General features: G+C 53.9%; 4 protein-coding genes across 4 annotated transcripts; 3 read left to right on the forward strand and 1 right to left on the reverse strand.

Annotated features, from left to right (window-relative positions):
• Positions 1–8,369: 8,369 nt before the first annotated feature.
• MRS44_014476 (uncharacterized protein) lies at positions 8,370–10,040 on the forward strand (the record flags this gene model as incomplete). The annotated part of the gene is made up of 1 exon (XM_046278882.2): positions 8,370–10,040. One exon carries the CDS (start codon positions 8,370–8,372, stop codon positions 10,038–10,040), a length of 1,671 nt encoding a protein of 556 aa, XP_046127394.2.
• Positions 10,041–13,556: 3,516 nt separating this feature from the next.
• Positions 13,557–14,519, forward strand: MRS44_014477 (uncharacterized protein; the record flags this gene model as incomplete). The annotated part of the gene is made up of 1 exon (XM_046282399.2): positions 13,557–14,519. The coding sequence occupies one exon, from the start codon at positions 13,557–13,559 to the stop codon at positions 14,517–14,519; it is 963 nt and encodes a 320-aa protein (XP_046127393.2).
• Positions 14,520–15,518: 999 nt separating this feature from the next.
• On the forward strand, positions 15,519–16,969 carry MRS44_014478 (uncharacterized protein; the record flags this gene model as incomplete). Its single annotated transcript, XM_046284750.2, has 4 exons — positions 15,519–15,686; positions 15,739–16,358; positions 16,416–16,716; positions 16,784–16,969. 4 exons carry the CDS (start codon positions 15,519–15,521, stop codon positions 16,967–16,969), a joined length of 1,275 nt encoding a protein of 424 aa, XP_046127392.1.
• A 2,384-nt stretch (positions 16,970–19,353) lies between these two features.
• MRS44_014479 (uncharacterized protein) lies at positions 19,354–20,046 on the reverse strand (the record flags this gene model as incomplete). Its single annotated transcript, XM_046284751.2, has 1 exon — positions 19,354–20,046. The coding sequence occupies one exon, from the start codon at positions 20,044–20,046 to the stop codon at positions 19,354–19,356; it is 693 nt and encodes a 230-aa protein (XP_046127391.1).
• Between the last annotated feature and the right edge of the window lie 734 nt (positions 20,047–20,780).

Below are 20,780 nucleotides of genomic sequence, written 5' to 3' on the forward strand. Positions count from 1 at the left end.
CGAGGTCCTAGCCGAGTCGGCGCGCGTCATGCTTTCTTCCCTATGCAAGACAAGATTTGTCCACTTTGAGCCCAATACACACGTCCGAGCGAGTCTGACATGCCGCATGATCGACGAAACGACGATATGACATCTTGCTATGCTCGATTTCGTTTCCCCCGCAGGTCGGCCGCCCCCCTTTTAGTCTGCTCTGGGTACAGTGACATCGTGTCTCGCAACGACTTCTCGGCGTGGGCCATGGAAGGATTTAGAGGTATGACGTGAGACGGGCAGGGATTTTGAAAGTGTGGTGAGGCGGGTGATCACGGGTTGCTGTTTGGAATTGGTTGGGGGGGAGCGTCACGTTGGGCTGTGTACATGTAGGGCTGTGGGATTCACGAGTACGACGACGGCAACTGATGATGAGCATGATCTAGTGTAGGGCTGAGTGGGAAGCATATGTTGATTTATCCTAAAGAGTAATCATCACACGGTTGGTTGGGTGGTTGAGAGAGAGGGGGGTGTGTATGTTTGCTTGCGAGAGCTTCTGCATGTTCAACGGTCAGCCCCCTCCCCTCCTCCAAACGTTTGTGGAGAAAAAGATCCAAGATGCGCGTGATGTTCAAGGTCCAGGGATGTTCTGTCTTTTTTTCAATCGAGAAGGTGTGAGACATGCAGAATGTCTCCTAGTGGACTATGTGATGTGATCTGATCTAGAGGTTTTAGGGACTTTTGTCATTGAGACGTCTATGATGCATGAGGGGGAGATTGTTTGTTTCCGAAACGGAAGTCTCTATGACGTTTACGGTAGAGTATAACTGTCCGTACAGGGACATGTGTCGCGAAGGGTGTTGTTGCTTTGAGATCCCAGGCTAGTATTGCATAGATCGGTTGTAACTTGCATGAGGAGGTTGGTTTATGCATAGATACGTCTACTATAACGTTGTTGATTTGACCATAGCCATGAGGGGCTGTAGTTGGTTGTATAATGTTGGAGGTTGGTGACCTGCTCAACCTCAACCCCGAGCATCCGGTATTGCCATCAGCTCAGGGGAAGCAGAGAATGCTCTCCTGCTGCCTACAAGAGACACCCAGTTTTGACTCCCTGCTATCTATGTACTTTTTATAAGGTTTGTCATGTCTCCTTGAGACATTGGAGTATACCAAAGCTCACGTATCCGTTATGCTTCTTGGTAGTGGGAGTGGTGTCAGATGGAAGGTCGGAGCAGCATGATGTGCTTAACTCAGCACATACAAAACCGCTCATGTCACAACATATATCATGGAATGACACTTTGAAATTTCTCTATTGATCTTAGTACAAGTCTAAAAAAGACCACGGCGGTCGTCCAGTAGAGTAGTCGGGCCCCTGCCAATAGCCCTACCATCCCTTTAACATGCGCGCTCGCAGGGACGAGGGTCTTACTTTAGACACTTTCGATTTAAAACTACGCTAGTACTATTTAATTGACATGTTGGATGTGCCTCGCTGAGCATACCATCCCACCAGTGGCTTCCTAGCCAGAAGCAATGCAGTTCCAGAAAGGTAACCCAGGAGGGTGAGTAAGCCCGGGGCAACTTGGTTCTCCAGCCGTCAAGTCGAGATACAAGTCTCTTCCAGGGAGATACAACTTTCCTTGAACAGGCCCAAAGGCGGTGGCAGTGCAGTTGCTTACCTCCGTCTGGGCATCTCTGCGCTATCACATGCGGCCGAGCTTGAGCTAGCCCCTGAGAACACCCGGGGCTGAAGAATCCATGTCTCAAGGATTTCTTTTCAATCCCCCCATGCTTGTGCTAGTGTTCGTAATTCGTTGGTGTCAGTTGTTAAGTAGTGCGTTTGTACTAGTCCTCTAGGGTGGGCTGTGCAGCCCAGGCCACGTCCGAAACTCTCGGCAGCTGGAGATAGTTACACACCTGAGCTCATGAGGACTAGTTTAAGAGGAACTTCTATTGTTCTGGCCAGACGGATCTTTTTCACTAGCCTGTAGTGAGTCCGTGGGGGGTTGAAAGGAGCCCAATGGGGGACCCAGAGCGGCCCAGCGGTGATAGCACAGCAACACCACAAGAGCTTCATGCCCAAGTTTCGATACACATGGCAGCAATCACTTGAGTTATATCCGACAGTTACTTCTATTTTCTTTATAGGAACGAAAGTCGGGTCTCCTAATAGCTCATGTCCACTTGACTTCGTGTCCTGTGTCGCTAGGCGCCATGTCTTCCTTGTTAGGGTTGACGACTTCATCAGGCAACTACATTATCGTGTGTCTATCATGCAAGTTTCTAGACGGTAAGGCCTGCCTCGGAAACCTCGCAGCATGAGAGGGAACTCTATGGATACGCTTTTTTGCCTCCATGTCTTGAACATCAGCTAAGCTGAGTTGCAGATGGCTCTCTAAACATGGTGACTCACTCACATCATCTCCCAGCCTTATGGACACGAAGTTCAACACGAAGTGTCGGAGTCTCCGATTTCGAATCAGCTAAGCTCACGGGGAAGAATAATCCGTCGTATAATCTCGGCTCATGCCGTCCAGTCCCCGGTCGTGCGTGCGCAGTAGTTCGGACACGCCGAGGAATGGGCATCGCACGACAACGGCACGAGCGTTAATCATGGTCTCGGTTTCAGTTCTTCAATAGATCTGGGGTTTACGGCACTTGCACGTTTGGAGTCATGCCTAACCCGGCTGTTGGAATCACCGGCTGCTTGAGCCTCAACCGAGGCAATGGTCTAGATCATGACTCGGCTCATTCCATATAGGACCCGACAACCCGGTCCAGTTTTGAAGTTGCCCGTTTTTATGGGACTTGGGACGGCAGTCACCACTGTTCAATCAGTCCTGTCTATGTTGATATTGCTTAGCTGAGGCTGCCGAGTGGCAGGCTTCGAGAAGTGTGAGATGAAAACAGAGTTTCTCCTGTAATAAAATTAGCTTTCCACATCCAACAAGAGTACACGTGGAGTCAGCGTGGCCAACACCACAAACGCCTTGAAGGTTATATGGTCATCAAACTTATTAGTTTATCTATAATTAAAGTCAAAGTTGAGTGCTTATTCATGTCCACGAGGCAATTCGTCAAGGTGGTGTAGGGTAAGCTGAGTCGAGCTGAATGCCAGTAGAATTGGATGCCAGCAGAACATCTTCGGGCAATGCCGACCAGAAGCAAAGCTGGGGTTGGCTCTCAACCGAACTGCAGCCCCAGTCTCGACTAGATTACGATGTTGGTCCTTACACAGATGGCGAATCGATAGCTCAGACGCTATGATGCTGCAGACTCGGGCATAACCGCTCGCACTCGCTGCAAGAGGATGAGACATTCGTGGATCCCATGCCAGTCACGAGGACGAGACGCTCTAGACCAGACCGGCAAGGCAAACTGGGCTAGGCAGTTCAAAAAGCAAAAGCAGCGAAATCTCGACGGAGCCGCGACCGCGATTGGATCCCCGCTCCAGAATGATAAGCGCCGGGACATGCAGCGGACCTTCGCGCCCGGGGATGGCTTCCCGCTACCATGGGAAGGGATATGCTGTTGCATCCGTGGGGATAAACTTGTGTTGCAGTTGCAGTCTGCTTAACCGTGGCCAGTCGTCTTTGGAGATGCCCACAGCTACGCCGCTGGGCACGCGCGTGAAGGGCGGCTGATGCTGCAACGCACGATAGACGCGTTGCGGTGTAACGGCGCAGGCGGTAGAGGACAACATCAAGAGGTCTGAGAGCACGAGCTTGGGTTTCACAGTATGCAATGCTAGGCTGTACTTCCCAACGTCGAGCTCATTGCCTCTTGATGTATCGCGATAGGTTGTGAGTTGGTTGTGCACATGCACAACAAGCCTCTACCGCCTGATGCCCCCCCAAACTTAGACGCCGAGTACCACGTACCGAGCGAGTCGTTGCATTTGTCAACACAAGACAACACAGCAAGACAGGCCCGAGACTCGGAGAACGGAGGATTGCTGAAAAAAGACGGCTGGCTTAACTGAGCACGTATACGAACCCCCAAGGCCCAAGCCACACGCAGGCTAAACTCGCATTCCCCATGCCCATGCCTTGCCGGCGTCAGCGAAATTTACACTCTTCAGCGCTTGCGTATCGTATTAGCCAGGGGAAATGAGGGGGACGGACTGAGACGCGTCTCTTGCTGGAGATTTGAACTAGGCCAGAGACATGGTTGCGGGTATCTGGCTTAGCCTAGTTGTCGGGCCTCTTTTCTCGATCATTGTCTCTGAATCTCAGACATCTGGAGACACGTCAAGACATCTGAGGCTATCTCGGCGAGCTCGTGTTATCCTGATTAGAACCGTTGTGCTAGAGAAACCCAAATCGAACGACGGCAACTCTCAGGGTTACAACGTCCCCTCCCAGCGCACACAAACTCAGAGTTTCTCTTGCGTACCTGCGTCTGATGCAGACTAGCACTCGCTTGCTGATTTCTTCCGTGGCTAGCGTTTCGTTTCACGCGCTCCAGAGACAGGCCTGACAGGGTCCATGGTCCATCACAGGGCTCATTCCAAAGTTGCGCCACGTCCAAATAGTGTCGCTCGGCTGCGGATACAGCTCCAAGGAAGGAGAGCTATTGAAATGCTGAGAAACGCGGTCCCAGCTGAACATGCGCAATTAAATTAATATACTGCCCATCAGACAATATATCGATCGAAACCTGGAGAAGCAGTTATTGCGAAACGCTCCAAGAACCTCGTGAGCCCTGGACGGTTCGTCTAAAGGGCGCGTCCCCTTCTACGGCACGTGTGACGGGTACCAAGACCGGGCCTCCAGGGGATCCAAAAGGGAAATGGACCAGGAGGTCCGCGGTCGTGAAACATGTCGCCGGCGTGGGGAAAATACGAAAGGAAGGGGGCCCTGGGCAATCAACGACGAGGCTGCTGACAAGGGCACAGGGGGTCACATCGAAAGCTGCTCAACATGATGCCGAGCTGGGAAGTCGAGAGCCGAAAGAAGGGGCCAGGTCAGTCTCCGTCTGCTCAAGACGGGATGGTCCGCTCCCCGAGATTCAGGTTGACAAAGGTGGACTGTTCCTTGGGCCGTGATGGATGGCAACCAACCTGGGGTTTGTAGTGGTGGTGATTGTGGTGGCCACGGTGAGGGACGAGCTGACGATGCTACCCAGATTAGAAAGCCGTCCCTGATCGAGGCCAAGTCGCCATATCGCCGTCACTGTCCGTCAGTCAGTTCCTGCTCTGTTTCGTCCGATGAGCCCCGGCTCTCTTGCAAGGGAAGAAAAAGCAACCATAACATGCTTTGCATGGCGGAGCCGCCACAGTGACCAGGACCGATTTCGATAGGCAAGATACCGGGGCCCAACGTTTCTTTGTTCCTCGCCTGGGACGGTAGGATGGATCGTTGATAATGAAAGCGAGCGTCATCCTTGGCCTTTTGCTGTGCTGACGAGTCTGTGCTGCTGCCCGGGACTCGGTTCATTCCTTAGTGAGCTGGTAATATCTGTCAATCCCTGGTATCGGCTTCTCTCGCCGATGTCTTGCTTTGTTTCGTTTCCTCATCACGGCCTCTCGACGCACAGCAGCGGCCGCGGCCTTTGACCCATCCACATGTCAACGTACACCTTATCAGAACCACCGAATCTCCTATCCCTCGCAGCAGCAGCAACAAAGAGCTCGAAGCAAAGGGGACTTGCATTGAACGACTGTCCAAGACGAGACAAAAACGGGCGCCGATCACGCCGTTGCAGAGTGCTGCAAGGATCCATCCATCCATCACATCCCCTGGATGGCCTCGTCTGATTGGCGGCATCTAACGCCAAAACGCATCACCCCTAGCCCCTAACCGTCCGTCCCAGCCCCCCCTGGCTGCCCCTGCACGCCCTGGGGGGCTGCCTCACGTCCGCCGCAGCGGCCGCAAGCGTCCCTGATTGGGGACGTGGGCATGTCGACGACCCCTGTCGTGCTGCGAGTCGTCCAACTGCGATTGAGCGCCAGGAGGTGTCTTGTTTAGCGGGCGGCTGTGGGGAGTTGCAGTGCATCGACAGAGAAGAGCTTCTCAGTGCCAGGTGGCCATCTCCACCCAGAGAGGTCGTCTCTGCGCTCTCACTGGGCTGTCACGCGCTATTTGGAGCCCGAAGCTACTGCGCGGCCAGGTAGCGGTTTCTCGACGGGTGCTTGACGAAGACACGATTGGTTGGACGAGGGTGAGATTTTTCCTTTTTGCCTCCAACGTTTGTTTTCTGCAGCTCACTTGACGAAAGCGACGGGAAGGAAGGACGTGCTTGTTTTGATTCGCCTCGTTAATTTGTTTCCTCATCGCTCGAGCACAAGCGATTTTGATGGGGGTTCAAGACGTCATTAATTAATCATGAAAGAGGTGAGTCAGGCCCTCGGCACAAGGGTTCACGCAACCGAGCGAGCAGTTGAAAGATATTCCCCGGCCCTGTCACTCTCGTCAGCACAGAATAAATTGAGGTGGGCAGGGCAGGGCACGAAGCTGTGGGTGGTCGATCTCGTACTGTGTTCAGACACTGTAAATAGCCCACTGCGTGCCCCTGGCCCGTTTTTAGCATCTCGTAGCGCGTTGGCCACATTGTGAGCGTGCCGTAGCCCGTCGCTTTCATTCCATCCGTCCTGCTGGGCGACATTTTTTTTTATTTTGGGAGGAGGAGGGGGCCAATGCCTGGGATTGGGACGACGAGCCCAAGGGGCTGGCACACGCGCTCAGTGGCTCCAGGAACAGTGTGTGATGCACCGTGCTGCTTCTGTCCATTCACAGCCCTCCAAGCTGCTTCTGGTTGGTCCAGTCGCTAGGATTCCTCCAGTGTGTGCTGGCACTGGCAGCGTGGTTGCAGGCATGGAGGTCCAGCATCAGCATCGCGCCTTCCCTTCCCTTCACTTCCCTTGCCCCCCCCTCCCACCCCATCCACCCGTTCGTTCGTTCCTTCCCCAGCACATCCGCCCGCCAAGCCCAAAGGGCTTCCGCTCCTAAACTCGCCGCCCACTCACTGCCTGCACCTCCTGCGTTTGACCCTCGCTCGCTCTTTCGCACTTTCCACTTCCTCTTTCTTCCCTTCCTTCCTTCCTCTCGTCTCGACTTCCTTCTTGCTCCACCACTTCCGCTTCCTTTTTCCTCCCCTCTCCCCCCTTCGCCTCGCCTACTATTTTGCGCCCTTCCTTCATTCTCCCCTCTCCTCTTCCTCTCCTTTCTCTCGATCTCTCTCTCTTTCCCGCGTCGCCTCGTTTGCAACGTCCCTCGGCCTTGTCGCGTTCGCATCTGCGAGTCGGTTCGTCCCACCCACGCTGCGCTGCCCACTTTCGCACTTGCAAACCAACAAATCCCACGACAACGGAAAAGAAAATCAAACAACAAAGAAGATCAGATCTACTTCGAGGTCCTGGAAGGCGCAATCAGCTGGCGATACCTGCCAAAGTTTTTAATCTCTGTATTATTCTTTCGTCGATTCTTTTGCTTCATCGCCTATTCCCACAAATCCGTACGCCCAAGCTTAATCTCAACCCGCATCGAAAAAGGAACCACGATCCCCGAAACAGACTTTGACCACCAGGCAATTAAACTCAACAAACACCAAAAAAATCAAAGAGGAGGTGTCATACAAGGCAAAGCCCAAACTTTTCACAACTGGAACGACATCGTTAGGAGGACGCTGTCTTGTCTTGGAGAGACAATACCAGCTGGTGCTCGCGTGTTCTAGTCGTGTGTCAATCACCCGACTCGCCCGCTTTGAGCGTGAATCTCTTGGTCCATCGCCAAAAACCTCAACCCATTCGCCATCGACTCTTTTGGGTTCGTGGCAGTCTCCTCATCACCTGACCTCGACCCTGTTCACGCCTCTTTAGGGAGCAGCATCCTCTGGAATCCTGCTTCCTTTTGACCGTCCTCGCAAACCTCGTCCCGGTCGCCACTCGACATTTCGATCGCTGCCTGCTCCGGACCGGCCTCTCGCCTCTCCAGTCTCACAGGTTCCGCCTTCGGACCCTCTTGCTCCTTCGACATCATCTGTCGAACCGATCTCCTCCTTCCGCCGACCGCGTTTCCGCGTCGCCCTTTCCTTCACCAGCTTCTTTCCTGTTGCAATTACTCTCGGTTCTAATTCTCGACGAGTTCACAGCTCGTCATCCGACTCTCTCTCGACCTTTTCTCGTGTCTCAAGTACCTGTGTGCTTTCTTGGATTTGCGGTTTTTTGGCCTCACGTCACGATATCTCTCACATACGTTTCGCGCCCACTAGCCGAGGTCCAACAACACCTGTCGATTCGACCGGTACTCAACGCATAATTACTCTGCTGGATTTCAGCAGGATTACCTTCTAATCTGTGTGACTGCTTTCTTTGCGAGAGACAGCCACCTCACATTCATTCTTTTTCCTTTCCTCAAATCTCACCCACACAAGCGCGAATCCAGCTTTGAGCAATGGACGCAGGCGGTCTCGCTCAAATGTCTTCCAACGGTTTCGCTCCCGACGGGCTCTCCATGCCCACTGGCGGCCTGGCTGCTCGCAGGGGTGGCCAGAACCTCAAGCCGCTCTCGTTTGAAAACATCAACCAGGGCAATGATAAGGATGCCGGTGTCCCCACCCCGCGCACCAGCCGCTCTCACCTTCTTGCTGGTCTTAGGACGGCTCCCAAGTCCGCTACTGCTACTTCTTTCGGACCTCAGTCTCCCACGGGTGCCGTTCCCCCGCAGCAGTTCAACCGAAACTCCATGGCTGGAAACGCCTATGGTATGAACCAGGACAACATCTACAATGCGCCTAAGACGGCCTTTCCCCAGTATGGCGCCCAGAACAACTTCAACTCCATGATGGGTCAGCAGTACACTGTCGATCAGGTCCTGGCTCCTCCTGAGCTCCCTCTTGATGAGCAGGCCCAGGAGCACATGGACCCCAACCTGTATGCTCAGCTGGTTGCTACTAACATGTACCTCGCTCAGCAGCAGCAGCGGCTCCAGCAGCAGCTGCGTAGTGTCCAGGCTGCTGCCCAGCAGTTCCAGCAGCTCAACCTCAGCAACCCTCAGCTCACTCAGCAGCAGATTGCGTTGTACGAGCAGCAGCAACGACTTCACAACATTCAGCAGCAACTTGGTGCCCAGGCTGTTCTCTCCCAGCAGCCCCAGCAGCAGCAGCAGCAGCTGTACTACAACCCCATGACCGGCCAGTACTACGTCGAGACCCCACAGGCCGCTGCCCAGATGACTTCGCCCTACAACGAGCAGCCCTCGACACCCGGTTTCGGTGGTTTCCAGCAGCAGCAACAGCAGCAGAACACTCCCTCGGTCCAGGTTTCCCCTCCTGCCGAATCGCAGCCTTTCTCGTTCCGCAGCAACTCGCCCCCTAAGCGCTACGACTCTCCCACCGAGGTGACTCCTCTTCCTCCGCCATCAGTCAATGCTTTCCGCCGCGGACACAAGAAGGCGTCGTCCCTCGCCCCCCTCAACAGCGCTCTCGCTGCTGCCTCTCTTTCGGACGCTCCTAAGTCAGCCGGCCCCAAGACCTCGACATTCCCCATGAGCCCCCTGACCGGAGGATATGGCCCTGGCCAGGCTCGTGCCGGAGAGCACCCCGTTCGCCAGCCCCGAGGCCCCCCCTCTCTGGACGAGCTCAAGTCGAAGCCCACTGCCAAGATCGAGGGCAGCAAGAACTTTGCCGCTCGCACTCGTCGATCTGCAGTCCACAACCTGGTCCGTGCCGGCCTCGAGCGCCGCAAGGGTACTGGTAGCTCCTGTGGCAGCATGAGCCCTGTTTCCGAGACTGCTGAGGAGTCTTCGACACCCATCACCGACAACGAGTCCGACTCTGGAAGAAGCGGCTCTGGCAGCCTGGCTGGTGACATGGAGTGCCCCAGCTCACGAACTTCTGCTAGCGGCGGTTGGGGAGCTATCGGTTCGGACCGACCCAGCTCGCGCCAGAAGGCCCGCAAGAGCGTTGACAGTGTGGGAAGTATTGCGTCGAGCGAGGGCGAAACAAGCTCCTTTGCCAATGTGTTCAAGAACGGCGCTCTGCGAGCGGCCAAGGGCCAGGAGTCAGCTGATGGCCAGCGCAAGGCACCTAGACTGGTGCTCACCAAGAGCACTCCCGCTGCTTAGAGGTGACGCTACGGCTACCCCTCTCTCACTGTCACGACTTATGCGCCCGGACTTTTTCTTTTCACACGACTGCTCGGACTGGCGGATTGCATTTTGATGTTATCGTTTGGTCCTTTTCTTACGCTGGGGAGTCTTGTTACCATTCTGCATGGGGTGGATTAAAACACGTCTTTTTTCCTGTCTTTTACCCGAACCTTTTTTATTACCTACAGAAGTTTATAATTCGCTTCACAGTCTCTCTTTCAGACGCTTTACACTTGGCCACGACATTAGGGGAGGGCCCGGGGATTATCTTGTCTCAGCCTAGATGGACAAACGGGTTATTTTGGGGGACTGACGAGGAATCTTTATACCAATGAGGATGAGAAATTTCACCGGGGACAAGCCTAGCCCGAGAACCTCTGTGAGGTGATCGGGCAGCCCCCTGATGTGAGTCACGGCCGGCGGTCCCGGCAGGGACAATATGTCTGGCAAATTTGACATTTGCTTTCGTTGCATTCCTTATGGCATCTTACGTCTTTTCTTTTAGCTATTGAAGGTCCCGGACTTGAGTCTGCGTGAGTGTCTTGTGGTCTCTGACCAAGGCGGAGGAAGTGCCGCCGATGGACGAGAAGCCCAAGACCAGGATGGACTGGCAGAGAGATAGAGTGATGCATAGATAGTTTAGGAAATGGCACAATCACAAATTGAACGCCACAAAGCGTGCTGTGTGACAACTTGTAGTGCTGCATTATTGCTGACAAGTCGACGCCGTCACAAGATTGGCATGGACAAGGAGTCTTGCACGTCAACACAACTCTTTTTTGCCTCACCGTCAGTCAACTGGAAGAGGTCATAGCAATGCCAAGTTGACAAGACATTTCCAATGTTGGTCCCCATCAAGCACTCACAGTGAAGGATGACATCTGTAATAGAGCCGCTTTGGGACTCGAAGGATCCGCTGAGAAACTGGAGAAGAGAACCTAGCTGGTGGTCTGTCATATTTCAACGACTCTAGAGGTGAATAGACTGATGCTCAGCAGCGCTTTCTTGTCGAGTCTGATGTTGATAGTTGGAGACTCAGACCTAGATCCCACAAGAGAGTGTGTAACCTCGATTACCTTCCCGCAAATATCACTGACCCAATATCGAGAATCGTGCACCGCTGAGATGCTGCCATGGAAGCTCTTTGGGTTGTGTGTATGGCCTTTCAGTATTGTACCGCTGTCGCTCCTTGGATAGGACATAGATACTGCCATGTGTGACCTGCAATCGAAGACTGCTTCTATGTAGGGCGACCAGCAAGTACGGCGAGACGGGGTTACGTCTTGAGGCGTGGAGTTGACGATAAGTTTACGATTATGCCCACGACTACTATAATACTATGTCTAGCATTCCTCATATTCTTAAACTTAAAGATGATTATATAGTTTTAAAGCTTCTAATGATGCTCGCCAGGGTTTTGGCCCTCAAGCCCTAAGCCTCAATCACCACATTCGGACAATTGAGCACGGTGTCACTCTGAAGATCAAGGGGTCCATTCCAATTGGACCTCTTGATATCACGACAACGTTGGATAGATCCTGGGCAAGTTGGCCGTGTTGTCCTTCAGACTTGCGAGAGAAGCTTGACAGGCTGGGCCCCGCGATGTACTTCCAATGAGTCCGTTCGGCTTTGGGGGTTTGTAGAGTGGTGGAATGCCAGCCAACACCAGGTCCATGATGGCATCTTGACTATTCTCGGTGGCTAAGTAGTCATAAAGTCCCTGAGTAGGCCTGAAGGCGTGGCTGTTCTCCTCCCACAATAACAACGGCTGGCCATCAACCTGAGTGAGAACCATGGACCTCGCTCGCCTCCCGTGTCCGACGAAAAGCAGGGGCCATTGGTATGAATTTGCCTACCTACTTCCTTTCTTTTTAGACCTATACCACGCGTGGTGTTTCTCAAAAATTTAGCACACATCTATCCCAGTTACTTCCCTCGCCGCCTCCAAGCCAAATCTCGCTCAACACCACCGGATCATGACCATGGCATGACAACACCACACAACCAGGAATCAAAAAGAGCAAAAAGAATGATCTGGGAGGCGTATGGGAATTGCTCCCGCCAGGGCTTGAACCTGAGACCTTCGCATCACCGATATTACAGTGTAAACTGAAGTATTAGTACGACGCTCTAACCAACTGAGCTACGGAAGCCAACCAGATCTGGTTGAAGGCCGGTGTGCGGATTGGGCATCTTGAGCCGCCAACAGCGGGCCAGGGTCGTTGACCATCAGACCAGAGCCCGAGATCTTTTTAGGAAGGGCGGCTGGGTTATCTGTGTTGAACAGTGCTCGATCTCATCTGACTCTGTGTTGATAGAGATGGTTGATGGGTTTGGGGCTCGGTGCTCGAAATCGTCCAAGGCTTAAAACATCAGCATCACAACATCTAAACATGGACATTATGTTTGAGTATGATCCTTCTCACTTTCGGGTATCAAGAGGATGATGCCTGGAGACCAAAATCGTGGCTGTTTCAAATAGACATGGTTTCATTCTCTCTGGGGTTGCCAATTCGGCGGTTGCGTGGTGGTGAATTGAACGGCAATGACTGATGGCAGTGTTGAACTCGGGAACTCTTCTTTCAACGTGAGTAGGTAAACGCTCTGAGGGTTATGTATGCAGTCCATTGAAGGCCAAGATCATAGCAATTATATGAGCTTGGGTCTTGTTGATAGACAACAACACTGGTTTAGAAGTGATCTAGAAACCAATGGCACTCCAAGTTATGAGATGGCCAGCGCCAGCTACAGCCGTCAAGAGCCGGAGGATTTGAGTTGCCATCATCGAGGTCCGATACTGCGACGTCCAGACATTCTCAACAAGTCAGAGTCTCGTGGCTATTCCCTCTAGCAGCTAGTAGAGCGAACCAGCATAGGCGTCCAGATCAAGTCAATATGACGAGATAACCAGTCTATAGGCGATGCCCACGGCTGAACATGGTCACAACCAGGGAGTTAAGAAGGGATTGCTAAAGCAATCGTTTAGTGAGCCCTAAGCATAGGCTTGTAATGAGAGTCTTTGTCTGTTGAATACCCTCTTCGCTGGTTAGCACGGCAGTGTTAGACTTGAGCATGATTGGACCGGAGCTTTGCGACGCGTGTTGCCCACACCTCTACTACACTCGCACTGGCTGTCAAGTCTTGTAGCACAGTGTAGAATTCCTCGTATTCATGGTGGAGCAAGAGTTGGCTATCTGGAAACTCTCTTTGACGGGCGACTTGGAGGTGACTTTGATTGCCGCTGGATCCGAGGTTGGTTCGAGTATCTTTTGGGTAGACATGCCCTCCTGCACAGCATGCTAAAACAAATTCGGAAGTGTATTCGTCGTCTATTTCCTTCTTGCATGGCAGCTTCTCTTCAACCTTTCACTCCCTCAACATTCTCGTTCGCTCTTGGTCACTATCCCCTCGCTATATCGATACACTCGCTCATAGCTGCGCGAATCTTGTCAGAAGACATCCACGTCCATCGCAGTCCTATCTGACATCGCAATGCCGTCTATCAGTCGTCTCCTCACCCTAGTCGTCACCTTCGGGGCGGCCAGCGCCGCCTTTCAGGGCTTCAACTACGGTACCACATTAGCCGACGGAAGTGCCAAGACCCAGGCCGACTTCGAGAACGAGTTCAAGACAGCTGCATCCCTCGAAGGCACTGGCGGCGCTTTCAAGAGCGCCCGTCTTTACACCATGATCCAGGGGGGCACGCCCAACGATCCCGTCTCTGCCATCCCTGCCGCTATCAAGACCAGGACTAGTCTTCTGTTTGGTCTCTGGGCTTCTGGCGGCGACGCAGTCTTTGGCAACGAGGTTGCAGCCCTGAAGAAGGCTGCCGAGCAATACTGCAGTCAGTTGGACCACCTCGTCGCCGGCATCTCAGTAGGCAGCGAGGATCTCTATCGCAACTCGCCCATCGGCATCAAGAACAAGGAGAATCCCGGTGTCAACCCAGACACTCTGGTAAACTACATCTCGCAAGCACGCAATGCCGTTAAAGGCACCTGTCTTGAGACCATCCCAATTGGTCACATCGATACGTGGACGGCCTACGTTAACGGCTCTAATAAAGCCGTCATCGACGCCTGCGACTGGCTCGGCATGGACGCTTACCCTTACTACGAAGATACCAATCACAACCCCGTATCCGAGGGCCCGAGCCTCTTCCGTGCTGCTAAAGACAAAGTCGCGGCCGTGGCTGGGGGCAAGGAGATTTGGATCACAGAGACGGGCTGGCCCATCAGCGGCAAGACATCCGGCGAGGCTGTCGCTTCGATCAGCAACGCTCGCACATACTGGAAGGATGTTGGTTGTCCCATGTTTGGCAGCACCAACGTCTGGTGGTACACTCTCCTTGACGCCGGTACTCAGTCGTCGAATCCTAGCTTCGGCGTTGTGGGATCCAAGTTGACAAAGAAGCCGTTGTACGACCTCAGTTGCAGGAAGAAGCGCGGGGCCTAGGGATAACTGTGACTTCCGGGTCGGACTGATCGGGATGACCCCGGCTCCGGCTCCGAGATCCCGCCGAGACTCCTATGCCGGCCCCGGGCGGTCGGCGCAAGCATTGTTCTCGGCGTGGTGTTTCAAGATGAAGTGCTGAAGCACGATAGTATCCCTGCACTTACCTAAAGAGGTTATGAGTACAATACTATGCCTTGAATTATCATAAAACTATATAAAAGCTATCATGTATATAAGTTTATAGTTTATGTTTATGTACTTTCCTAATAGTTCTCCTTAGAACCATCCTTATCTTACCAAGTGAAAGTACTATAGACAGATAAAACCATGTCAACTCCTATGAACTGAAACGCTCAGGTAACTATGTACTCGGGGTAGATACCTATGTATTGTGCATTGCCTTTCTTGGTGATACCGAGTTGATGGGAGCTGAAGACATGCTTAAGAAATTACTATTGAGAATAGTTGATACACTAACAAAAGTCTTTGAATAGAGGCAAGTCTAGACTCTAAAGTAGAATGTCGCGTGACCAGGGTATACAATAGCTATCCCTTCCTGGTCATCGTTAAACAAGCTGACAAGTGTCCATTAAACACAAGATAACACATTGCCAAACAGTCAACCCGGCAAAATAGAGACGGAATTCTCTTCAAAGGCTAAATGCGACATCAATTGATACCGTGAAAGCCCAGGCCCGACGATCCGCTGCCTTGTCCGGCGCCGGCGATGCTCAGCCCCAGATCAATAGCTCAGCTTCCCCTGCATGGGGCGCCTCAACCGCGGCGCGCCACGCGCACAACCACTGCCACTGGACACTCACTACAGCTGGGAGGGAAAAAGTGGCGACCTGTCTCTGGCCCCCTGGCTCCTTCTACAAGGTGTCCTCCACTTGCTTGCAACTTCTTGAGTCTCTATCACACGCTCCTTCGTTCCCTTCCCTTGCATTGTATTGTAATATTCTTCTTGTCCTTCCCTCCGTATAATTCACATCCAGAACCATGGCGCTCCCTCGCAAGAGCGTCCTCTTTTCCGCTCTGTGCCTCGCGCTCTTGGTCGGCTTTGTCCTCGCCGGCCATGACCACGCCCATGAGCATGAGCATGCCGAGAGCCTCACTGGCGTCGACGTCGGCAAGCTGAGCCTTGACGAGCTCGACGCCCAGCTCCAGGTATGTATATCGATACAACCAGACATCGAGAGGCCGTCTAACCGCAGTCCAGACCTGCCCCATCGTCAAAGACCTCAACGCTGCCAAGCACGCCCACCACGCCGCAGCTCCCTCCTCCCTCACCGCGCGCCTCTTCGCCGTCCTCTTCCCCGGTTCCCCCGCCGTCAACGCCCTGCTCGCTACTCTCTACATCTCGGGTCCCCCCAACTTCCTCCTCGCCCTATGCCCGACCAACATCGACCCCGCCTCTTTGTCCGTCATGGTCGCCTTCGCCGTCGGCGGTCTCCTCGGAGATACCCTCTTCCATCTGCTTCCCGAGATCTTTGTTGGTGAGGACCACGACGAGTCCGTCAAGTTTGTCCTTGTCGAGCCCAACCGCAACCTCATCCTGGGACTCGGAATCATGGTGGGCTTCATGACCTTTGTTGCTATGGATAAGGGTCTCCGAATCGCTACTGGTGGAGCGGGACATGACCACTCGCACGGACATGGTGATGCGCACTCGCATTCCGAGGACAAGGCCATCTCAACTGGTGTGGATGCTACGGATTCTGTCGTCAAGTCGCGCAAGAAGGGCAGCGAGGACAAGGGCGCTGTTGTTTCCAATGCCGTTGAGAACACTGAGAAGGAGATCAACCCCAGCGTCAAGCTGGGCGGTTACCTCAACCTCATGTAAGTCCCCCGATACCGGCATGGATTCCGCGAGAACATCACTGACATGACTTACAGCGCCGACTTCACCCACAACATCACCGACGGTCTCGCCATGTCTGCCAGCTTCTACGCATCGCCCACCATTGGCGCTACCACTACCGTTGCCGTCTTCTTCCACGAGATCCCCCACGAGGTCGGCGACTTTGCCCTGCTCATCCAGTCCGGCTTCTCCAAGCGTGCCGCCATGGGTTCGCAGTTCATCACTGCCCTGGGTGCTCTTCTTGGTACTCTGATCGGCATTGCTATCCAGGAGTTTGGCAGCCCCAGCAGCGACGTGCCCATGGGCCGCAACGAGGGTCTCTGGGGAACCAGCTTGGTAAGTTTACTCTGCCCTTCTAGGCTCTACCGCACTGCATGTCAGTTTGCTAACAATGCTCCTGTAGACTTGGGGCGATATGCTTCTGCCTTTCACGGCCGGCACCTTCCTCTACGTCGGAACTGTGGCCGTCATCCCTGAACTCCTTGAGACCGGCCCCAACAAGGCCCAAGAGCTCAAGAAGACACTAATTCAGTTCACGGCTGTTGCCGTGGGTGCCGGCATCATGCTGTACATTTCCTGGCACGATTAGATAGGATAGAGGCGTCTGTAAAACGGTGTGATTTGGTGTAGATGGCATTCGGCGAAGGGTGTTGGTGTGAAGCGTTGCTGTTGGTGTAGATGTGAGATGAAGATATGATGGCCTCGACTGGTAGAGTCCTGACGATGGGTACCATCGAGGTGAGAGATGTTTGCGTATGCATAGTTGAGCAGTTGTAGATGGGTTGTAAGAAGCCGAATACTGTAGTCCAAGGAGGGGCTCAAAACCACCTTCTGACATTACCAAAGCTCGATTCGTCGTTCACACCGGTGTCTCCTACCCTCGACCTCAATGAGGGGTTCGAGTCTAGATGTATCGATACATGGGGGCTTGCGTCGGCATGGACTGTTTGGGCGTTGTTCCCATGATCGCCAAGTCTGTGAATGACGACGTCCAAGATGCCAGATGATGTCTGCCATGTCTCGCTAGCTTGAACCTGCTGGCCCCTCGAGGCATTCCGGGACATCGAGATTGGCTCTGCAGAGTTCTCAGAAGCCAAACCTTGTTTCTGAACAACGCCTAGGTGTGCCAATGTGAGGATGTTGGTTGACGTGTTTTGATGCCAATGCCACTGCTGTAGGGTAATATCAGTGCACCTGGTAATGATCAATAAATAGCATCACGAGGCCAACACAGGCATTCAAGTCAGGGCGCAAAATGGAAAGAGCGTGACCAAGAATGAGGGGAAGAAGCTGGTGCACACCATCTCTTGCTTCTCCAACTGTTGGAGATGGTAACTTGGCGTTCAGAGCCGACGCCGCTGATGACACAGAATTCGTCATGGGGATAGAGTTTGCTGTCTAACCAGCCTCAGGCTCGAAACACACCAGGATCTTCGGCGAGATTGATAACTAAAGAACCATTAATCAGCAGTTCGCAGTCCTCAAACAAACAAGCCTTTTCGTTGACAACCGACATCCACCAGGCCCTTAGCCTGGGAGCCAATCATGGGCTAGGACGGCGGCCCCGGTGCGCTCGGAGATGGGTTTGGACCCTGAAAACGGTACATGTCCAGGGCGGCTTCATGCACAGCGGCTGCGCGGTGGATCGCGGGTGAGCGACACGGGAATAGCAGTGATCACTTGCTAAGCATTTCGGAGGCTCTTAGCGGCATCCTTGACCAACTGCAACTGCACGGTCGGCTCCGACGGCGAGAACAGGCGAGCATCGAGGGCTTTTTCGGACCTGGACGGAAGAGACGGGAGACAACAACGGGGGAGGCAACTCGGCACGAACAGGACGGGCAGGGCCTCGTCACAGGAACACAAATCTGAACCGGACGAGGTCAGAGTTAAACGCCTTGCCTCACGGAGCAGCGGTGGTGGAGTTGGAGGACCTTTCTCGGGCAGACCTTTCGTTTCGGGACAGCTCCAGAAGCAGAAGAGAAGCACACGCGCCTGCGTGTGCGTGGACGAGTGGCCAGCAGCCCATGTGCTCCATGAGCTTGCGCAGCTGTCAGTCAACCAGGGCCATGTCGTGATGGGCCACCACCATTGGCAACGTGGGAGCGGCTCTCCAGGTGAAGCCACTCTCACCTACCGAAGCTGGCCCGTGCATTCTCCCGATGGTGCTTGGCTTCCAAATTAATCCAAGCTCAATACCGGAGCGCGGTTGCTGGGGTGGGGGTTAGTCGCCCCCGTACCTTGGTCTACAGCAAACGTGGTTAGTGAGAGAAAAACCCTTCTGGTCGGGTGAGCTAGGCGGGATGGAAGAGTCGACGATATCGGATTTGGGGACATAAATGGTGGAGATGGGAAATGGCCACCAAGATGAAGAGGTTGGAGGGGGATGGAAAAGGGGGGTAAGTCGAGAGATTTGACTCACCGACTTTCGAGATCTGAGATGAGGTCAAGTGCCGTGTTCGAAAGGGGACATGGCCAAGTATCCTGTTCCCAAACTTGGGGTCGACAACTGGCGTGCAGGTATGCTTATGCTTCATCGGTGTCGTCTCGAAAAGTATCGTGATGTGAAATCGTGGTGTTTTCGTGTTGGGCTGACGCGCCCAGCCGAAATAAGAAGGCGTGCATGGGCAGTCAGCCAACCAACTGACACCATCCCATTTCGCGCCATGGCCATGTAAGTGAGCCCAGCAGCGGACAAGGTGAGGAGATCATCTCGGAGGCTAGCCCGATCTCTTAGTCTTCTGCTAAACACCAGACTGTCACCCTCAGCATGCATGAGAGCGGGTATACCCAGATGCATCACATGGCGCCGGTCCACTATGTCGGCCTGAGCTTCCCCGTGTCTCTCTGCCCTCTTTGACTCCCCGCAATCAGACCATAGGCTGAGATCTAGATGGCTTCGCCTCTCAGCAGTGTGAGCTTTCAACGGTTGTCAAAGGACCCTTGAGTGAGTTGCAGCGTCTCACCCTCGTCTCAGACAAGACGCGGTGGATCAGTGTGGAATGTGACCCGTGATGCAGCTCTGAATCCCACGCTCGCGAGGTTTCCTCTTTGGATGTTGCGATGCTGCCTGCGACGGTCCCCGGCCCGGAGCTGGGCAAACCAGACTTTTTCCCTCGCAGCCACAGTTCCCAAATAAGAACACGTTGTCGCGGCTAGACCAGTCATGTCAGCGGCAAGCCCGTTCACCATCGACCATTGGCGGGCAGCATCGTGATGAGAGCTGATGGTGGGAGGGGCAATTGGAGAAAGAAGCGAAGGGGGGAGGGGAAAGACCGGGACCGGGGGCGGTAGCAGAAGACGACGACAACTGAATGAGGGCTTGAAGAAACTCACGATGCAGAGACGACGAGGCGCTGTCGTGTCATGCATCGTGCACCTCTGGCAGGTCGTCCGTCCGCGCCCCGTCTCCATGTTCCCATCCCCAGGTAATGCCGGCCGGCCCATAAGGAGCAAAGCTTGTCCGCCTCGTCTTGCAGGGATAGCGTAGTCTCCGTGAAGTTGTTTGGGGCCTGATGGAGAGAAGGGCGGAGTCGAGTTTGCGAGGGCAGATGGAGTCTTTTGATGGGCTGCTGTGCTAGCCTTGGTTCGAGAACGAAGCACAGACTTCCAAACGGCCGACGGGACCCCGGCTTTGGGGGGTGCGTACGCATGATCGAGTTGCATGTTTCTGGGTGAGCCAGTTCGAAATGGGGAAAAGACGAACAACGGGACGAGGGGGCGGATATGCAATGTTTGCCCATCATGTAATAAGAATTGCTTAGCAGCTGCGGTCGCTCGCTCTCCCCTCCCTGGACCTAACCTCCCTGGGTGGTCTTCACGATAGTTCGCCTAAGGTAGGTAGGGGATAGAGAAAGGCGCTGAGACGAGACAGGGCGAGCTGAAGCAGAGAATTCCCGTCTCTCCGTTTGTCTTGGTCTGGCTGACCGCCGGAATGAGGCATTCCCGACTGATGCCCACCCTCTGCCGTGCGAGCCGTCTGTCCGCACTCACTGTGCCCATGGCGGTCGTACCGTATTTCTGATGTGTGGGCATGCGGTTGGCCTATGTCGGATTTCTCTCAGTCATGGCAAGCTGCACGGTTTCTGGTGTTTCTGCGTCAACCCCCAACCCACGGAGGTCAGCTCCGAAAGTGTTTGCGCAATGGTGATGGATGTTGCAACACGGATGGACTGAGGTGGGGATTCGTGAAGTCATAAGGACCGCTTGTTCTCCAGTCTGATGCTTCATCATGATGAAATATCCAAGGCATCAAGTGTCAGGCCTCGTAAGTGACGTGAAGGATCTCGATAACCATATCCAAGTTTAGCATTCTCCTGGTGGTGTGCGTGTGTGTGTGGTGGGTAAGGGAGGAAGACCAGCTCCGAGTGAGGCTCTCTCACTGGCGCACAAGTCTCCGA

The sequence above is a fragment of the Fusarium solani genome (genome assembly GCF_023522795.1).
Source record: "Fusarium solani strain SB1 chromosome Unknown bctg00000010, whole genome shotgun sequence".
Taxonomy (NCBI): domain Eukaryota; kingdom Fungi; phylum Ascomycota; class Sordariomycetes; order Hypocreales; family Nectriaceae; genus Fusarium; species Fusarium solani.